Source organism: Drosophila melanogaster, chromosome 2L (genome assembly GCF_000001215.4).
Source record: "Drosophila melanogaster chromosome 2L".
Taxonomy (NCBI): domain Eukaryota; kingdom Metazoa; phylum Arthropoda; class Insecta; order Diptera; family Drosophilidae; genus Drosophila; species Drosophila melanogaster.
Window position 1 is genome coordinate 15176705 of NT_033779.5, and position 18425 is coordinate 15195129.

Below are 18425 nucleotides of genomic sequence, written 5' to 3' on the forward strand. Positions count from 1 at the left end.
TTTTCATTAAAGCAAAAGCCAATGCAGATGCAATTGGAAAGTTTTGCATAAGAAACGAAAGATAAATTGCCAATGCGGAGTAGCCATTTCGCCAGCTCCCGTATCCCGGATCCTCCGGGGAAACCACCGAGCAGGAGACAAACTTTTCAATAGTATTCCACTCTTCCTGTCTTCCCTATTCCCGGTGCTGCCAATGTCTGGCCAATTTTTGTGTGTTTTGCCAGTCAACAACTTTGTTTATTATTTTGTTTCTTTTATATTCCTTTTTTTTTGCAACTTTATGCGGCAACTTTTGGGCAAAAATGCGACTCTGTGGGCGTGTCACAGTTGTTAACGAAGAGGAAGCGGATTGTAGAATGGTAATATTTTCAACACAAGACTCAAAACACATACAAAGCGAGGAGAAAAGAAGCCACCGCAATGAGAAACATTTTGTGCTTGGAATGGAAATGGAAAATGACAATGGAGCTATGGAAACTTGCCATTCATTCATTACTTAAAAGGGGAGCGAGAGCCTTCGTTCAGTCTTTCGACTATAAAATACCTACTGTAGGAATTCCACGAGTGCTATAAACTTTTTAATGAAATTGAATCCATTGTTGTGGGTCAGAAGGTTACCGGGAAAGTAGGAGCTGTATTCTACTACATTCAACTAACAATGGTTTCGCTAATTAGCTTTAAACTTCAAGCCACTTTGATAGCTGTATCCGCTGGTAATAATAAATAAATCCAATTTTTCCTCTTACGTTACCGAAATGTGTGCATATTACACGCTATAAAACAATCTACCCTTGTACTTATTAAGTGCCAGGTATAAAAACTACCGAAATTTGCGTGGAATTTGCCACAGCAATCGTTATAAAACTTTGTCGAATGCAACAGCGCACAAGGGGAGAAGGAAAAGCACGGAAGACAAAGAGGGGAAAAGAAAATAAAATAAAATGAAAGGAAACTTTATTTTTACAACTAATTGGCAAACTTAAATGTAAGATTTCGTTTTATTTGTGGGCCGCGACAAAGCTGTTTGAGGCTTCATTAAAAAATTACATTTTTCCAGCTACAGGCGACAGGAGCACAAAGACCCCAAAGGCACTTGGTTGGTCAGGGAAACAGGAAATGGAAAATGTTAAATGGGAAATGGGTAATGGGAGAAGTAAGAGGCCGGCGAACGAGTCCCTTGTCCAGGGATGCGGTCATGGCAATTTATGACCAACTGGCAATGAAAATATTTGCCACATAAATAAACCGTGACAAGCTTGGAAGGACACATTGACAGGCGATACACGGGACCGGAGGACAGGATATCGAACGGATCGCAGGATATGGCGGGGTCGCTTACCTGGAAACTTGTACAGGGCCACCTCGTTGCAATTAATCTCAATCAGGGTGCTCGTCTCGTTGGGCAGACCGGCGCACTGGCACATGGAGTTGAGTGGACAGGCGTAGAGGATGTCCTGCTGCTGTGAGCCCAACAGGGCGGCGGATCCCCTGCCTCCGGACGAGGACGGTGGTCCCCGGCCGCTATTCCTTGGCCTCCGGTGGCCACCTCCGCCGTCGAACTGCCAGCAGTGCGAGGAGCTAACCAGGCACGAGATCAGCACCAGATACAGATGCATTCTGAAAGGGAAACGAAAGAGGTTGGCTCTTTAGAAATCTGCGATCTTTAGATAGCATCTTATAATCCAGTCGTCCCCACTTTTCCTTTATTCGCCCGTTTCATTTCAGCACGTTGGCTCACATAAATCCACTGTGTGAAGACACCTTTGCCGGGGGCATTTGTTTATTCGTTGCTGCTTTGCATAAATCACACGTTTGAAAAGCGAAAGCAAATGAAATGGCATAAAATTAACGTTAGTCCACACGCGTTGACTACGCACCGTGGCACAAAAAAATACATAAAGAAAATATTTTTTTTTTTAAGATTCGCTACAAAGTAAACAAGTATTAAAGCAAAGTAAGTAGTCATTTTTTAAAATGAGCTACAAATTTATTGCAGCGCTCCTAAAGAAGATTAATTGATTTTTAATCAAAAAGTACTGTTATACTGTTAGTCATGTAGTATATGCATCACCCAAGTTTTAATTGTATTTACAACATTTTTGTATCCCGCACAGCACTTTCTAGAGTCGAGTGAAGCCTAAGCTTCCCAGAATTCTGCTTGCAGGCTCGGCGCGTAAAAACAATTAACTTGATTTAATTGTTTTCGTAATACTTTTGAACCAATGTTGATATTTTGGCTTAAGCGAGCACCCCCTCATTCCGCGTCCAACACGCCAAACGACAACGGAGGAAGTTTTCGACTAAAAGCCTGCGACAACTCATGCAAATGAGCCGCAGTCGTGTGACACAGTCCCCTTTTTCCAGCCGAACTCCCTCTCATCCGACGCCATGCAATCTTTCATACACATGGAAATGCCTAGCCTTAAAAGAAAATATGCACTGCGGGAAAAATGTTATAATTCTTTATAGAGTTCAAGAAAAAATATTTCATCAGAAGTAACTTTGCAGCCAGAATACCAAATCTATGCCTAAACGCATTTTTTTTTTATAATTATATCTCAATAACTTTCTCATCCCCCATTTCTCTTAGCTTGGATGGAAGTCAGAAGAAAGTGCGCAACCACAACACGTAGAGGCCTCAACAGCCGCAGAGAAGTCGCATATAAAACATGTTTCATGTACGCTAGATGTGTGATGTTTATTTGACACGCCAAAGTATATAATAACAAATAAAAACTTTCGGCTCCGTCATGAAACCATGGAACCTTGCCATACCAGACGCCGGCGACAAGGACGAGTACGGGCCATTAGCACGATTGTTGAGCTTTAAGACTCCCGACGGTTTACCTTGAGTGCGCCAATGTGTGGGTACCTGCGCACATTACGACCAGCCATAAAACTAGGAGCCAAAAAGAAAAACCCTGTGCAGACTGGCACTCAATCCCGCTTCCAGCCGGCTAAGTCTGTAAGTTATTTCCAGTCAGCTCAAAGCTTCGGAAAAGTCAAATATATTTTATACACGATGAAATATGGCAAAAAAAAAAAATTGAAGTGAGAGGTCCGGATAGCACAAATTATACGGCTTAGCTCTAAGATTGGCTTGCACGGAGAAAAACCTCCGCAAAAATAAGAAGCTTTTATTATACTATTACTGAAAACGAAAACTAGCCTCAATGTTGCAGATGCCTTGCAATATACTGAAATTACTTTGCATTTCGGAATAAGAAAGTTCTGCTGATTTGAAAATATTAAGGAATCAATCACCTAAATATGCAATTCGGATATCTAACTTCATCCCATCCATCTTCCGTTTCAATTAAATGAATATATTCTAATTTAATAAATCTAATCTTGTCGCTCGAATCGCCAACTGTTTACCTAATCTTCCGACTGTCATTTGCCATATGCACAAAACATTAAATTCCGACCGACAGGGAAAAAACCAATCAGAAAAGCTTCAGTTTTCCGCCCGGCACTTTTGCTGATTGTTTTTCATTACGCTGATGGTGACAAATCGAAGTCTTTTCCCATCGCTTGGACCATGTAAAACAAATGATACATCACACAGTTGAGTGCGTATATATAAGTAGTATCAACCTTTATGCACCTTTCCCACACACAAACACATACACATACTTGCGATACATCAGAATGGGGACAAAGTCGAAGAAGTCAGGATGTTGGACGACGGGCGGCAGAATAAAAACGAAAAAGATAAATATGTCGTAAAAGTTTTTTATTTGCGTTTTATTTTTTTTGATACAGAAAATGACTAACTTGTTGGCTGACAGACAAGCAGCAAACAGGCAACGCTTTGGGCCAAGAACAAGTGGGGGGTCAGAGGTGGAGTGGGTCTGTGGGCTGGTGGGCTGGTGGGCGGTAGGTCATGTTGGCCAGAGAACGTCTGTCACGCACACACGACCCCTCCGCCCCACAAGTTGGAACCTGCAGATGCGGGCACTGCTTCCATGTGACCCTCAACCTTGTCGGACCAAACTTTTAAAACAAGCGAACTGAATAAATGAATGAATGAAAAGTTGCACGAAGAAGTATCATGGATACTCTTTAAAAATAGGACAGGATTTTCTGAATATATTTTTATTAAGTTATCTAAAATATAGTATACTTTTTTAGTTAACTAAAAGTTTAATATAATCCAATTATATTACAACCTTGAACTATCTTGGATTTAATCCCTATATCATTTCACTCGCTTATTTCCATAAAATATGCGATACCTCTTTAAGATCCGGCCAAAGAGCAAACTATACAATAAAGTGTCAATCCCCACAAACACTCCCATTACTGAGGAATCCTTTGCCGCCATCATCTTCCTTTGAGGAGAAGGACGAATGCCACGAAAAGGTCAACAAGAGGCAGGCTGCCAGGCGGGGCAGACCGCAAGTTTTTATTACGCATATAATGCCAGCGATTTGCCCAAAGGAGAGTGCGGGCGGTAGTTTAAGTGGGAGTGGCTCGCAGAGTCTGCATCATTTTTATACTTTTAATTTTTTATGCCGGTGACACAGTGACATGAAATGTCAACGAGCTGCAAAACAAACAGCAGCAGAAGCCGACGCAGAAGCAGAAGCGGCGGTAGCAAGAAATTCCTGGACAAGGACCAGGATAAATATGATGAGCGTCCTTTGGGGATGATGTCCTGTTAGTTGACGCCGACGACGACGCCAACGCCAGCGCCGCTGTCAGCGTCGTCGACGCGGGCTGCGACGCAGCGCAGCATAAAATGGGAGCAAAACGTAGCATACATTTGGGAGTCGTTGCCTCGCAGTTTCTCCGCCCGTTTCGCCTCGTCGTATCTCAGTCGAGAATTTGCGAGTTTGTGCGATAATAACATATGTAAGTTGCCTCCCCGCACACAGAGCATGCATATGAGAGCATGTCGGTTTTAAATTCAGCCCCATAAGCTGCTCCCATTTATGCTCCTGCTCCTGCTCCTACTTCTGTTCCAACTCCAGCTGCCGTTGCTGTTGTAGAAGCCCAAAGCTTTTTCGCCCCAAAAAAATGAAGAAAACCTGATTTTAAAGCCATCGCTCAGACGGGGATCAAAACTTTAAATGAACTTAACAAACTGTGAGCGTGTATTTAGCGCAGCCAAACATGAAAAAGGTTCTTGGTCGCGCGATTACGTGCCAGTAGGTGTGCCCTTTTGTATGTATACTTAAGTGGGATCCTTATATATTATATCCTCAAGATACATTACACTTAATCGGCGTCAAGTCAATTAAGAATACGGCAAACTTTGGCCGGGCCTTTCGACAGGAGTACCTTAGTAAAAGGGATAAGTTATTATACCCTAGCTGGGTGTACCATTATTTTACTAAAATGTTAGGTATTTAATCTAAGGCCTTATAAAGAAACTTATTAAACATGTAATTATGAGGCACACTTTTGCCATATCAAATATTGATTTAGCCTTACTTTGAGAACGTAAATGCCCACATTCTTGGGTATATTGCTCAATTCCGCACTTTACTTTTTAACCACATATTCGCTTTCAATTTTCCACTACATAGCCATCCATTCAACTAGCCCGGATTTGCTAGCAAAAGTCTAAGGCCAGTTCTTGGCCATATCTCACACCTTGACAGATGCAAAACGATCCATCTTTGGCATTGGAGCTGCACATATGCAGTGGGTTTTATGAAACCATTAGCAGAACGGCGCAAACTTTAAGATACATTCATCTTGCGGGGCGTTTTAAAAAGAAACTTAGCACCGCACTGGTTTGACTCGGCAACGATTCCTTGGCCATATAAATCACACTCCAACACAGACACACCAACTGAGATCCACATCCACATTCACATCCACAGTTTAGTCAGTTCATTCAAGTGTCGTTTATCGCTTTTGCTATTTTGGCAGCGCCTTTCGTAAAACTGCTTTCGGTCATAAATATGCCAATTTGGCAGAGCGACCCTCACACTTTACCCTTAACAAGGTGATTTCCCGGTACTCGGGAGCTAACCAAAAAACCAGCCATCCAGCTAGTCAGTCAGTCAAGCAGAGTCAGTCAGAACAATAAAAATAAAATTTATTACTGAAAGTTTATGGCATAGCAATAAATGTATCTTTTCTGCTGAGTATACCAGTATCTGTATCCATAAATATGCACCCATTCGCACCTAAGTGCGGCATGCGGGGGTGCCACATGTGGCGCCCAGACCCGCCAACACCAACGGACATCGGAATTATTATGTTGCCCCCGACCATTCCACCCCATTACGACCCACGTTCCATCCAGAGCACAACCCTTGATTCAAATCCCATAAAGTTGTCGAGTGTCTGTTGCTGTGATAGTTGCTACTGCTGGCCATTTCACGTTGGTCGGAGCTGTTTGGCAATTGCCGCATCATTAATCTTACTCACGGAAACGGCGCTTAGGTCAAAGTTTTGAGTTCGGGTAATTTATCTTCGACTTGCCGCAATTATGTGCCCAGACGGTGTTGGATACGAGGGGTTACGAAAAAACTAGACAATTTTGCACCGTGTGCTGACACCTCCGTTAATTCCATTCCCTCCGGCAATCAGCGACGCACCTGAACTTGAAACCGGATGCGGAGGACTCTCATCTACGGGGCGATATATTTACGTAGAGCACCATTCGCGAAAGGATTGCTCTAATAACTCTTTGCCTAAATAATTTAAGAGCAATTTCGCGCCCGCGGCACTAAAATTAAATTGAAGTGTTTACGGAAAACACATGAATTGCTTATGAACGACGAGCGCCAAACTATCCAAGGCCGTTCGCCAGGTGGTCCGTACGAGGGGCGGGATTCGAGGCCTCAGGCGTGTCATGTTGTGCGGTGGGCGTGGTCGCGGCACCGATGTGCGGCAACGCTTTTGGATATATGTATTCCATGCTTATCAAGCAAATGACAGTGCACAATGGAAACCGAAAGTACAGGGCGACAAACGAGTGATGACCAAGCAACCCCATCGCATGTGCACAGTGGCTTAGGCTGACAAAAATCATAGCATTTTATACCAAATAAGGAAGTAAGCTGGGAACTATAAAAGATCCCAGCAAAATAGTTTAGGCCTGAAATGCTTGCTTAAGTTATATCTTTCCATCTAACAGAAAATTAACATTGAAATAAATCTATTCTACATCAAAAACTCAAAGGTGTTTTATATAAATATCATGAGTTTCACCTAATTTCAATGTCATAAATCAATAAACATGCAAAAATATGAAATTTTTAGCAAAGACTTACCTAATATGAATATATTTACTTTCTGAGTCCCAAGTAAAAAGCAAAGGAATGTAAGGGTTTGTTTAGCAAGTTAAAGGGTAGTAATTATTAAAACTTCTTAATTTGCGTGACTCGCAACTAGAAGCCTACAATTAATTCACAATATACTGAGTAGAAATGGTTTCTGAATGAGTAATAACTCTGACATCGCTCCCCATATATTGCACAAGTAAATTTAAGTTTTGACTTTCCTTCTGAATCTGCCGTTGTTATACAACAAACAACGTTGGCTAAGTATCTTGGGGATTAATGAGAATTTCCTTCAAGAGTCTCTCCACCACGGCTTAATTCCCTGTTTTGGGCCACTGTTCCAGGCTGTTGTTATTATTCTCGGGGCACACAGCCGCACAATTAATTGCGTAAACAAAACGCGACGGACGGGCGGGCATGGGCATTGAATTATTCAAATCATCTATAATTACAGCTGGCAACCCGCTCGATTGCCTGCTCCTTGCCGCCCCTTCATTCAGTGGCACGCCCCCTTTTCGGACCCAACGCATTTATCAATTAAATGCGAACGCAGCGGCAAATCCAGCAATTGCAACAATAAGAGCAGCGGCAATGAGGACATTGCTGGGCCAGCAATTAAATTATTAAAAGTTTGTCATAAATAAAGTGCGGCACTTGACAATTATTAAAATGAATTACAATCGAGAAGAGAAGGATGGAGGCGAGCAGCCCAAATGATGGGCCCCACGATCGATGGGGGCGCCAAAAAGGATTGACTAAGGGAAAGGACAAAACGATACATACATGTATATGAGCTTTTAAATTTATGCGCTGCCTTTATAGCCGCTTTCTGTGCTGGTGTGTGTGCGTGTGTGGGACGACCTCTGGGTTTATGAAATGCCAAGCGGCTGTTTTCGTTCTTATTTTTGCAACTGTTTAATCTCAATTACCAGTGCGAAATATGCAATAAATCTGTTATTGTTTGCCTTTATAACGGATTTGCAGGGTATGCTGGTCTGGTTGTGAGCAATTGACTTTGTGGACAAAAAACCAGTTTCTCAAACTACATAAAAAAATCGTATTCAATCCGATGGTAAATCATTGATGATGTCTCATAAATACTGAGATAGCTACACCTAGTTTCAATTGCTATACAAGTTATCTTATAAAATTTGATTTATAGCCCGACTTCTCCAAATGGCAAGAGTTCGAATGGAGTTTTGTTTTTGATACAAACTTTTCAAAGCCTAAGAGGGGTATTCAAAACTCGATCAGCTCGGAGCTATGGAGCTTTGCCGCTGCATGTGTCACGGTGTGTCAGTGGTGTTTTATGCCATTCTCTCAAGTGCCCCCGACACACAGTTGTTGCAAATGGCGGGCGTACCGCCATTCTTCTGCCCAACCGATTTGCCACCTTGCCCCAAACTCCAAACGCGTTTTATTTTTTGTTTCATGTACGAAGCAATAAAAACACAAATAATGGCGGCAGTTGGATAAAAAGAGGAAATGTGTGTGCAGGGGACTGTGAGGGCAGAACATACGCAATTTGTGCTGCGTTTGGGGATTGTTGTTGGAATGTAACATTTCTGTTTTCTGTTTTCGGTTGGTTGTTGTGTTTGGTTTATGCGATCCCTTTTTTTTTTTGTTGCTTTGGTTTTTGCCCTTTTTTATTTGCCCGTTTGTTGGGCTGATTTTAAGCCCTTAAGCACATAATTTCAATTGCTGTATATATCACAAAACGGATTAATTTTGATTTTGACGTATGATTTGTGTGCTTGTGTGCACGTGGCATTTCAAATCAGTGCCTCTGAGTGCAAAATACCCGGATCCGAGCCATTAATGCCTTACGGAGTTTTCATCCAGGGTCGGCCTAAGTATTTGGCAAGGAAAATGCAAGCCGAAACTGGCAGGAAAATCCAAGCCCAGAAAAGTGCTCAAACGCATCTCTACAACTCAAAGGGTTAGTGGCCCAGCTGAGCCTTAAATTTTCGATTCACAATTTGAAAGGTAAAATGTTGCCTGGAGTAAAGTATGTGTTCATGTGAATGTAAACGAGGTCATGCTGGTTTTTTTAAAAAAGTTCCTTTCCGACTGCAAAAGGATAAATATTTTTGGCCTAACTCAGATGAGCTATTTTGCATTGCTGAAATTGAATTGAAATTACGGTTTAATCCATTTAAATAATTTTGAGAGGAAATAAAGCTCAAACGGTTTAGATTTTACATTGTGAAACCTTTCTTCATAAGCTGCAACTAAGACATTTTCTTAAGAATTGTAACAATTAAATAAAAACGATGTAGCCTTGCAATTTAATGTGCTTATAAATTATCAAGAATTTGTAATTAAACTTTGGTAAGAACTATATTACATTTTACAGCTCATGCTTTTTACTCTATTTTTTAATTTACCAAAAGGAGTATTTGCACAAGCCAAACTGGACCTAATTAATTACACTTAATGAAAGAACCGGGAAAATCAAGTCTGCTCTAAATTTATCTGCGGTTTTTATTGCTCCTTGAAGCATCAACCACTTCAACCGCAACAGCAACTTTTGCCATACTTTTTATATATATATATATATACATTTGTACATTTATATGGAAATCAGGTTGGCGACACTTCGCTAACTGAATGGCTTCATTAGGAAATTAAGGCGACAATGACTGAAAAACATGGGAGGTCGCAAAATGAAGAGGAAAACCTCGGGCTTTCCAGCTGAAATTTATGAATTTGTGGCATGATTCGAGCTAATCACGTTGCTGCCATTACCTAAAATTATTTCACATATAGCCCAGTGAGCGGGAACGAAGGGGAAAGCATTATTTAAATATCTTAATGCGTTAAATTTACGAGTCCTGGCCATGAGAATGGCCACGTATAAACTACATGGTGTGTGTGAAGAAGTATGTATGTGTGTATGTACGGGCGGGATATTCAAATTCAGTCAGGTGTATAATTAAATTGGAAATTGTGAGCACACGCACAGTCGAAATACTTGGGATTTGGAATATTTAAACGATGGGCCATCGTCGCCCTATTACGCTGGCCACTTGACCGCCACTTAGGACCTGGCCAAAAGGTCAAAGTATACAAAGTTCACTGGAAAGGCATAAACAATTTGCCAGGGACATACCACCGATTCTCAATTAACAACATCTCTCTCCTCATGTCCTGATGGATACATATACCAGTACGGCTTATTTGCCGTTCTTAAAGAGAGCAAATATCATTAAACACACAAGGTATTTCAGCGGAGTGACAGCCCTCCTGAGGCGGAGGTCATGGGTCTCCCATCGTTCATTCATTCTTGGCCAATTTGGCGGCCAGCCACCAGCACTTCGATGAAATGTGTGCCAATGTCTCCCCGGGGCTGGTGACCCCAAGAGAAAGCCACGGATGATATGCGGCATGGGGCGGCATCGTTATAGTCTTAATGAATGCATTAAAGTTGCAGGAAGAAATGAATGTAAGCTCATCAGTGAGTGCCTTTAGGGAAACTTTGGTAGAACCAGAAACTGAATAAAAGTTTTAAAGCTCTGATGATCTAATTATAAAAGTCTTATTCTCTTGAGAAAACAGAGAACTCAATTTGAATGATTTCAATGTTGAAATAATATTTACTAATTATATCCCTTTAAATGCACATACTCAAAAACTAACTGAATATTTCACGAATAACTTGCTGACCAAAAACAAGTACACAAACGTCGACTCAAACATCTTAAGTTTGAATAATAAATGGTTATCAAGATTTGAAATTATTCACCGACACATTAAATGGACATTATGAGCAAATGGCAAGGAGAGAAACTATAATATTATTTACGAAATATCTCTTTGGTCTGGGCAAATTATACAAGCGGGTTATGTTATTTATTTTGGAATAAGTACACACATTGAGCATTTGGTTTATTTAGGAGGCGTCCAGTGCTTCTATCCCCACATGCAAGTGAGTGTGTCACGTTGAGAGGCGCTCTTCTGATTAAATGCGTAAATTTAATTGCCTGGACTGCGACACGTGGCGTATAATTAATGACGTGAGTCAAAAGGACTCGAAACTCAGCTGAAGACAGCAAAGTACGATGAGGGGACAGAAAGGGACAGAGGGAGAGAGAGAGAGAGGGAGCGGGACAACTCAAACCGAACATCATCTGAATAAGTCATAAGGTTTTTGGCTTTTCAATACGCCTTTCAGGAAGCGGGGATGAAGGGTTGGCCAACATCCGTAGGACACAAATAAGCCATATCATTCGCATTTCGTGTATTGACTGGCAGTTAACATGGCTTGGCAAAAAGTTTGCAACGACTTGTGCAATCGTCCTCCGTGCATACCGACGTCCCCCCCCCCCACACCCTTCCATTCTAAAGTACAATTGCAACTGTCATACGCACGCATTCCCTGGCGGCAAGGGGCACGTTGTTGGCAGAAATTGAGGTGGAGAGTCCTCTCTTCACATATATGTACATATATGTGTGTATTGCCATACGTATATACTATATGCATTTGGCAACAATTTATAAGGGCAATACGTGCAGGGCATATGCCCGGGTTAGGTTAGACTTCCTGTCGAGGACAACTATGCGAGGTCCACGCGTGTGCATACCAATGCCCCGACCAAGAAGACCCAAGGCAATGTCGGACGGATCGGAACGGTAAGGAGCAGAGCGGAGCGGACCAGTCCACGACATGGCCATGCAATCCGGGCAATCGCAGCAAACATTTCAAGAACGAGCAGTGAGAAGGAGGCGGTCTCCAGTAAACAAGGCTGGCATGGAAAACGGAAGGAAACGAGTGGGAACGGATGGCTTCGGGCCAGGAGCGGTAAATACCCTAGGACTTCTTATACACCTAGCCGAAATTTGTGGGACAAGCATTTGAAAAATATATTTCAACGATTTGATTTCTTAAATATTCTTAATTATTTTAAATGCCATAGATACAATGCATGTTTCATCACCAACGCAATGATCATTAATTACAAATTAAGAAAAGTTTAAGTGCATCCTGCTAGCTAATTTAAGAAATTGACAAATGATATTTTACGATTTAAAGCTCTAGAAATCATATGTCTGAGCAGCACAAAATAGGATTATGATGCCCCGATTGTGGCAAAGGGTATCGCAGGAAAGCGGAAGTTAAGCCTGAAACTTATGTCGGAGGTGGTCCCTGAATTCAGCTTGAAGTTTTTCGAATTGCTCGCACTGCGCCGTCATGTCTTTCGCCCTTCTAGCCCGCGCTCACCCTTCGGCTCCGGTATTACCAATTCGATAATAAATATTGCAAGCTAGACAACAAAAGAAGAAGAAAAAGCATATATTTGTATGTATGTGTCTGCGTATTGAAAACGAATTCAACAAGAAAACGAGAAAGTTGCTTGCACAAAACGAGCGAAAAACAAATTAAATTCGGTTTGTCGTTCTCATTTTTTTTTTTTTTTTGTTGTCCCACTCCAAGTTTTCCCTCTGCAACACAAATTTTTTTTTTAGCAATTACATGGCGGGGGGTGGGGAATTTGGGGTGGCGGGGGACTTTGTGAAGGCTGCACGAAGTCAACGATTTGCATAAGCTGGGCGTGGCATTGCTGGGGCGTTGTCGCATTGATTACAAGCGTGAAAATGAATTTCGATTATGCGATGAAGGCAAGGACGAGGGTTCGTTGACAATGTTTTCGTTGCTTTTTGCCAGGACTCATTGTCAGTCGACTGGCGCCACAAGGTATGCTATGATTTCAGCACGGAATAAGCGACTGGTCGGTCGGGCAGTCGGTCTGTCGGTGGATTCACAGCTCTGATCAGGTTAAATTCGCTTGGCTAGCGCAGCCAGTTGTAATTTGTGCAATGCATACGGAAATGTAATCACAGGCAGTGCTGAAATCTAGCACATATAATTTTCCAACGATAGATATCTGAGAGAACGCAGGCAAAGAAAACACATATACAACCAGACTTTGTAATCCAAGGCCAATCATAAAATTTGCTCCATTTATTTAGCCACTTCAATGCAAACCAAGAACATATTATGCATCCTAGTCAACACAGAAAATTATTTCATACAATTTATTGATTTAATAGCAGCTTTTGAGTAGCGTTACTCTTTGGGCAAATATATAAACACACAATATATAAGAGCACATCTTTGCTGAAGTAAAAGCATATTTCGACCTTCATATATATAGCTTACAGTTCAATAATTATGTATTTAAAAGAAATCATAAAAAAAACATAAAAAGACTCGCAATTAGAATACAGGATATAAAGGATAAGGAGCGTTATTCTTTTTCCATTCGTCATTCGCGAATCCACTTATGGTTTTCCTTCTCCGGTATTTTTTATTTTTTGATCTATTCTTGTTCCCGCTGGATTCGCAGTCGTCTTGAAAAATGTACTTTTTATGCTTCATTACGTGGCATCTTCCTGTTGTCAGTTTTTCCTTACATTTCGTTTAACATTTGTCACTTTTATAGCCGCATGTGTGTGAGTCTGTCAGTCCGAGTGAGTGTGCGAGTGTGTGAATGTGCCCTGGAAAATGCCTCGCAGCTGCCCATCTTCATTTGGAATGTTTTTCCTTTCCTTTCGTTTTGCTTTTCTTCTCTTTTTTTTAACGCCGCTGTGTCGCTCTAGTTGTTGCTATTGCTGTTGATATTGTTGCTGTCGTTCCATCAACAGCTGCTTCTACACTTAAAAAATCATTTCAAAATTTCAGTGACTCCTGGACAAAGACTAATAATTATTAAAAATAGACATGAATGTTCCAAAATTTGTATTTAGGTATCAAAAGATACTGTTCAATAAAGAACATTTATTTCTTGTTAGGGTTATTTTTTATTTTTGATAATATGTTTGATTTCAGTTTAAACAGTGAAAGGCCCTAAACATTAAAAGTTATTTGCAGTAGCTATTTTTGTTTTTCTTTTTTTTTCTGAGTGGTCCTAGCAAACAGAGAGTCCCCAAACACTTGGCCCAGCCTCTTTACAACTTGATTTAAGGTTCAGTGGATATGGCGCCATACCGTTCCGCCCCTTGCGCCCACCAACACCAATATCCCTCTACCCATTCGCCATCTCATGTGTTTGTCTCCTGACAAATGTCATGTTCAAATTGCAGACTGAACTTTTGACTTTTGACAACGCCAGAGAATCAACGACGCGATTTCTTGATAGATATGAAGTGGATTTTCCCAGGAGTCAAGGTCGAACATAAGCGAGGGCTTGCAATAAAGGCATAAATGTATGTAGCACACTTTCTTCAAGAAGTTATACTTGAAACAGTTAATGGATCTTATGCCAAATGCACCACAATAACCAATATTTGAATTTTCGTTAATGTTCCACCTAATCCCGTATTGCATATATTAGAACAGGTATTTATATCAACTATTTATTCATTTCAAAGCTCAGCACATTTTTAACGTGGGTAATACGCTCTATTGAACTACTAATAACTACCAACTAATGATGCGCAAATATCTGAAACAAAATATAAAAACATTCTATTATATAATGCAAGATTTCCATTCATAGAAGCACGTCGGAAAATGAATAATTTTGAGAATGGATATTAGCGAAAACGTTTGGTATAAAATTATGCATTAGACTGTTAATATACTGGTGGCTGACTTAATTGGCTCCTCATTTTGCCGCTAACATCTCGATTGCCTCATCCATTTACGTGTCACACTTGGTCCATTTATTTCGATAAATACATTGATCTATCACCAGATGTTCCGGAAGCAAAACCCTCGGCATTATAGCTTCATTACATTAGCGTGTTAAACTACTTAACATGGTGAAGGTCCAACGTAACCTGAGTGTTCTGCCGCAGGAAGATTGTACTGGCCTAATGCCCAGGCAGATTGAAGGGGCGTGCCACATTACAACTGATTGAATTAATCAGGCTCATTATTTTGCTACTATTTGGGGATTTAATGCATTTGCAAGCCATGTTTCAATTAGGCCACAGCCAAGGACTTTGACTCCCAGCTACATAAATTGTCGACCTACCCGAAACGAATCGAATCGAATCGAGTCGAATGGTATTGAATTGAATGGCACGGCTTGGAAAGGAATGTTTAATGTATATGTATAAAGAAAAGAGCTTCAAGCTTGAATACAGGAATTTATGTGGCTACGTGCAGGGCATTTGCCAGTTGAAAGAAGATGTCTCACCGCCCATTTGCCAAACGGACGCCCCAGAAGGAAGCCCTGCGATTGGGAGTAGGCATATTTAATGACAGCAGGAGGAGTCGGTATAGACCATTATCGGAATTGGTTAGCCGTAACAAAAGCTTAGGTAAACAATACTAACTAGCAAACAAATGTGTAAATAAACGAAAAAGCTAACAAAACATTTCTCCTTTTACAGAAAACAAATACTTAAGCGATATATATTTAAGCAAACAGCTTGAGTTATTGATACAATCATATTTGCTTGGTAGTTTAATCAAAAACTTTTCATTTCATATTTCAAATGAATAACCGAGGATTACCATTCAAATGATGATGATGATTTCGCAATCAATGTCCCAAAAGTGCCGAAGCCCCGACAGGTGACAAGCTTCGGCACACACAGAGCCCAACGTTGAACGTTCACATTCACTTCTTTTTGTGGATGTATGTGTCTACAAGATACTTGGCACAATGAGGAAGAAAACAGAGGAAGATATATTACGTACATTCAGGCATCCTTACTTATCCCACACACGAATATTGTATTATTTTCAATAAGCAGGCGACATATTGATAACAAAGCTTTGAAATATATACAAGCGTCCCTTCCTCATTCAGCCCAACTCAGCTGCCCCGCTTTCTCGATCCTTGATTTCAATAGCTGGAAAATATTGAACACACCTCCCGCCGTACCCCAAAAGCATCCCGTCCACACAAAAGGAGATGACAGGACGAGGTAGCATCGAAGCGCAAAGTATTTTGTGCCAAAAAAGGAAAGAGAAATATTGTATGGTCATGTCATTGTATGGGTTATAAATGTATGCAGCGATGTGGGGATTAGACTACTGCTGGAAGTTGGATTTCTATTATATTCTCCACTCTTGGGCTGTGATGATGCCAGAATGATGATATGAGTGCAATGACAGTAGAACCGCAAAACCAACAGAGTCGGAATGAAAACTGCTGAGAATGGTAGTGGAAAGAAAGGGAAAAGCATTTAAAAATGGCAGACAGCAAAAGATGCAAATGAGAATCGGTTTATGCCTCCTGCCCCTGCCGCTGGCCGCTCTGGAGCAGCTGCTTCTTCCACACTCGAAAGTTAACATACATCCCTGCAGGACCACAGTCCTTCACTCAGAGTCAGTCAATCACTCCTGCTTCGATTACAGCAGAAGGAGTGACATTTTTAGTTGCACCAACAAAGCAGAAAAAAAAAATCCCGCAAAATGAATGAAAAGCCAAGATGGGGAAGGAGAAGCCAAATCCCCAACTACATCCCGCTTTTTCATATGGCGTCTGCTGCTGTCACATAATCCCCTTTTTCAATAAGATTTAAATTTGCATTTGACACATATTGGACGAGGGCAGCCGAAGACGAGGGCACCGACGACAACAGCCCAATCCTGTTCAGCAAACCAACGAACGATGGTGTCGACAACACCTCACAAATCTCAGAAACCCCTGCGAATAGGAAACTATATGCATATATCTGCTTATAAATATATCTTGAAGTACCTGGGTGTGCGTGAAAATATCTTTGTAACAAGGCTGACGCAGCGAGGATAACATGATCCCACAATGCGAATCTCCAACAAAAATGCTGAGAAGCGCAAACATATCATCTTAAACCCATGTTATTTTCATATTTGGGATAAGGGCTTCTGACAATTTTTTTTAGCCAATAATCAATCTTAGCCAATACTAACTCGAATTCTATTCAAATACATTACATACATACGAAGTAGAAAGTAATATTTGTCGTATATTTTGTATACTATACATGTAATTAACTATCAAACTTGCAATTCTTATTCCAAAATTAAGTAGAAAATTTCATTCAATTAGCAATTGATATTATATTTGCTAACACTTGTTAGAAAGGGCTTAAATCTATCCTAACAATAGGAACCATTGACCATATATTGATTTTAATAATATTTACAGATTATAAACTATGTATCTGGAGTGATGAAACTCGGGATGATTTCCACGTTGCTTTCGTTCATATCGTTCAAATATTGACTGCACCTGCTAGCAAAGCATAAACAGATCTTAAATATTCCGCACTTTTCAGCTCCACCCACTTAACCAACCGAGCGCATTAGCATAGGCTCCACAACAGAACATATATTTAACCTCGGCACATGCATATCAGAGGAGAGAATGCAGTGGCATTGCCACGAAGAAGAAGGGCATGGTTGCCAGCGGGAGGGGGCGGGGGTGGTTCGTATTCGAGGGGACAGGTGACAGCTTAGGAGGGTGAAAAAGGGGACGTCAGAGGTGAAAATAGAGCAAAAGGTAGTTTACAATAGAGGAAACTGCGCGTCATTAGCATAGCTAAGGGAATTGTTTTAGTTGGTTTCAGTTCGTTTGGTGGGCTGGCTGCGCTGGATTGCACGGTTTGAATGGTTTGGATGGTTTGGACCCGCTGAATGGATGGGTGTGGCATTCTAGGGTGAGCGGTGCGCGGTGGGTGGTGGGTGGTGGCCAACATGGCTGACATGTTATGTGATTTGATTTGGATGCCCCCTCAATGCCGCCATTTCTGTGCAAGCCTGCAAGTGGTCGGTGGCAAATGGGGGTAAGTACGTTTTGGTTTGGAAACCTCATTAGTTTGACATTCCAATATGTCAGATTGTGGCTACTGGCAACTGCGGCAAAACCAATAAAAGAGCACCAACGAATTCCGGGAGAGGTTGCTGGCATCAAAGCAAACGTTTGATGTTACTGACTGATCTTTTATATAGCTTTTTTTTGAGTTAAAAAAGTTATATTGATGTGGCTGACCAACAAATAATATCTGACTTTTTTGGTAAATAAAACTTGTGATGAAAGTTGATAAAATAGAAATGTATTCAAGTGCAACAAATGTTTTTACTTTTTTTCTAGTTTAAAATAAACGAAAGAAATATTTTTATTTATGGGTACGACATATATGCACATGTAGGCACCATCTATTGGAATGCAAAATCCAGTATCATTTTCCATGTCTAATATGCGGCCTTTAGGTCCGATTACCATACGGCTCACAACCCTT

At 41.0% G+C, this 18425-nt stretch overlaps 1 protein-coding gene across 2 annotated transcripts in view; it reads right to left on the minus strand.

Moving 5' to 3' along the window:
* The window catches only part of CG4168 (uncharacterized protein), a 38578-nt gene that overhangs the window by 14823 nt on the left and 5330 nt on the right, over positions 1-18425 (minus strand). For both annotated transcript variants that reach the window (NM_001299024.1, NM_135896.6), the window contains exon 2: positions 1340-1617. In NM_001299024.1, coding sequence (NP_001285953.1) covers positions 1340-1616 — 277 coding nt within the window. In that variant the 5' untranslated portion in view covers position 1617. The remainder of the gene's footprint in view (positions 1-1339; positions 1618-18425) is intronic.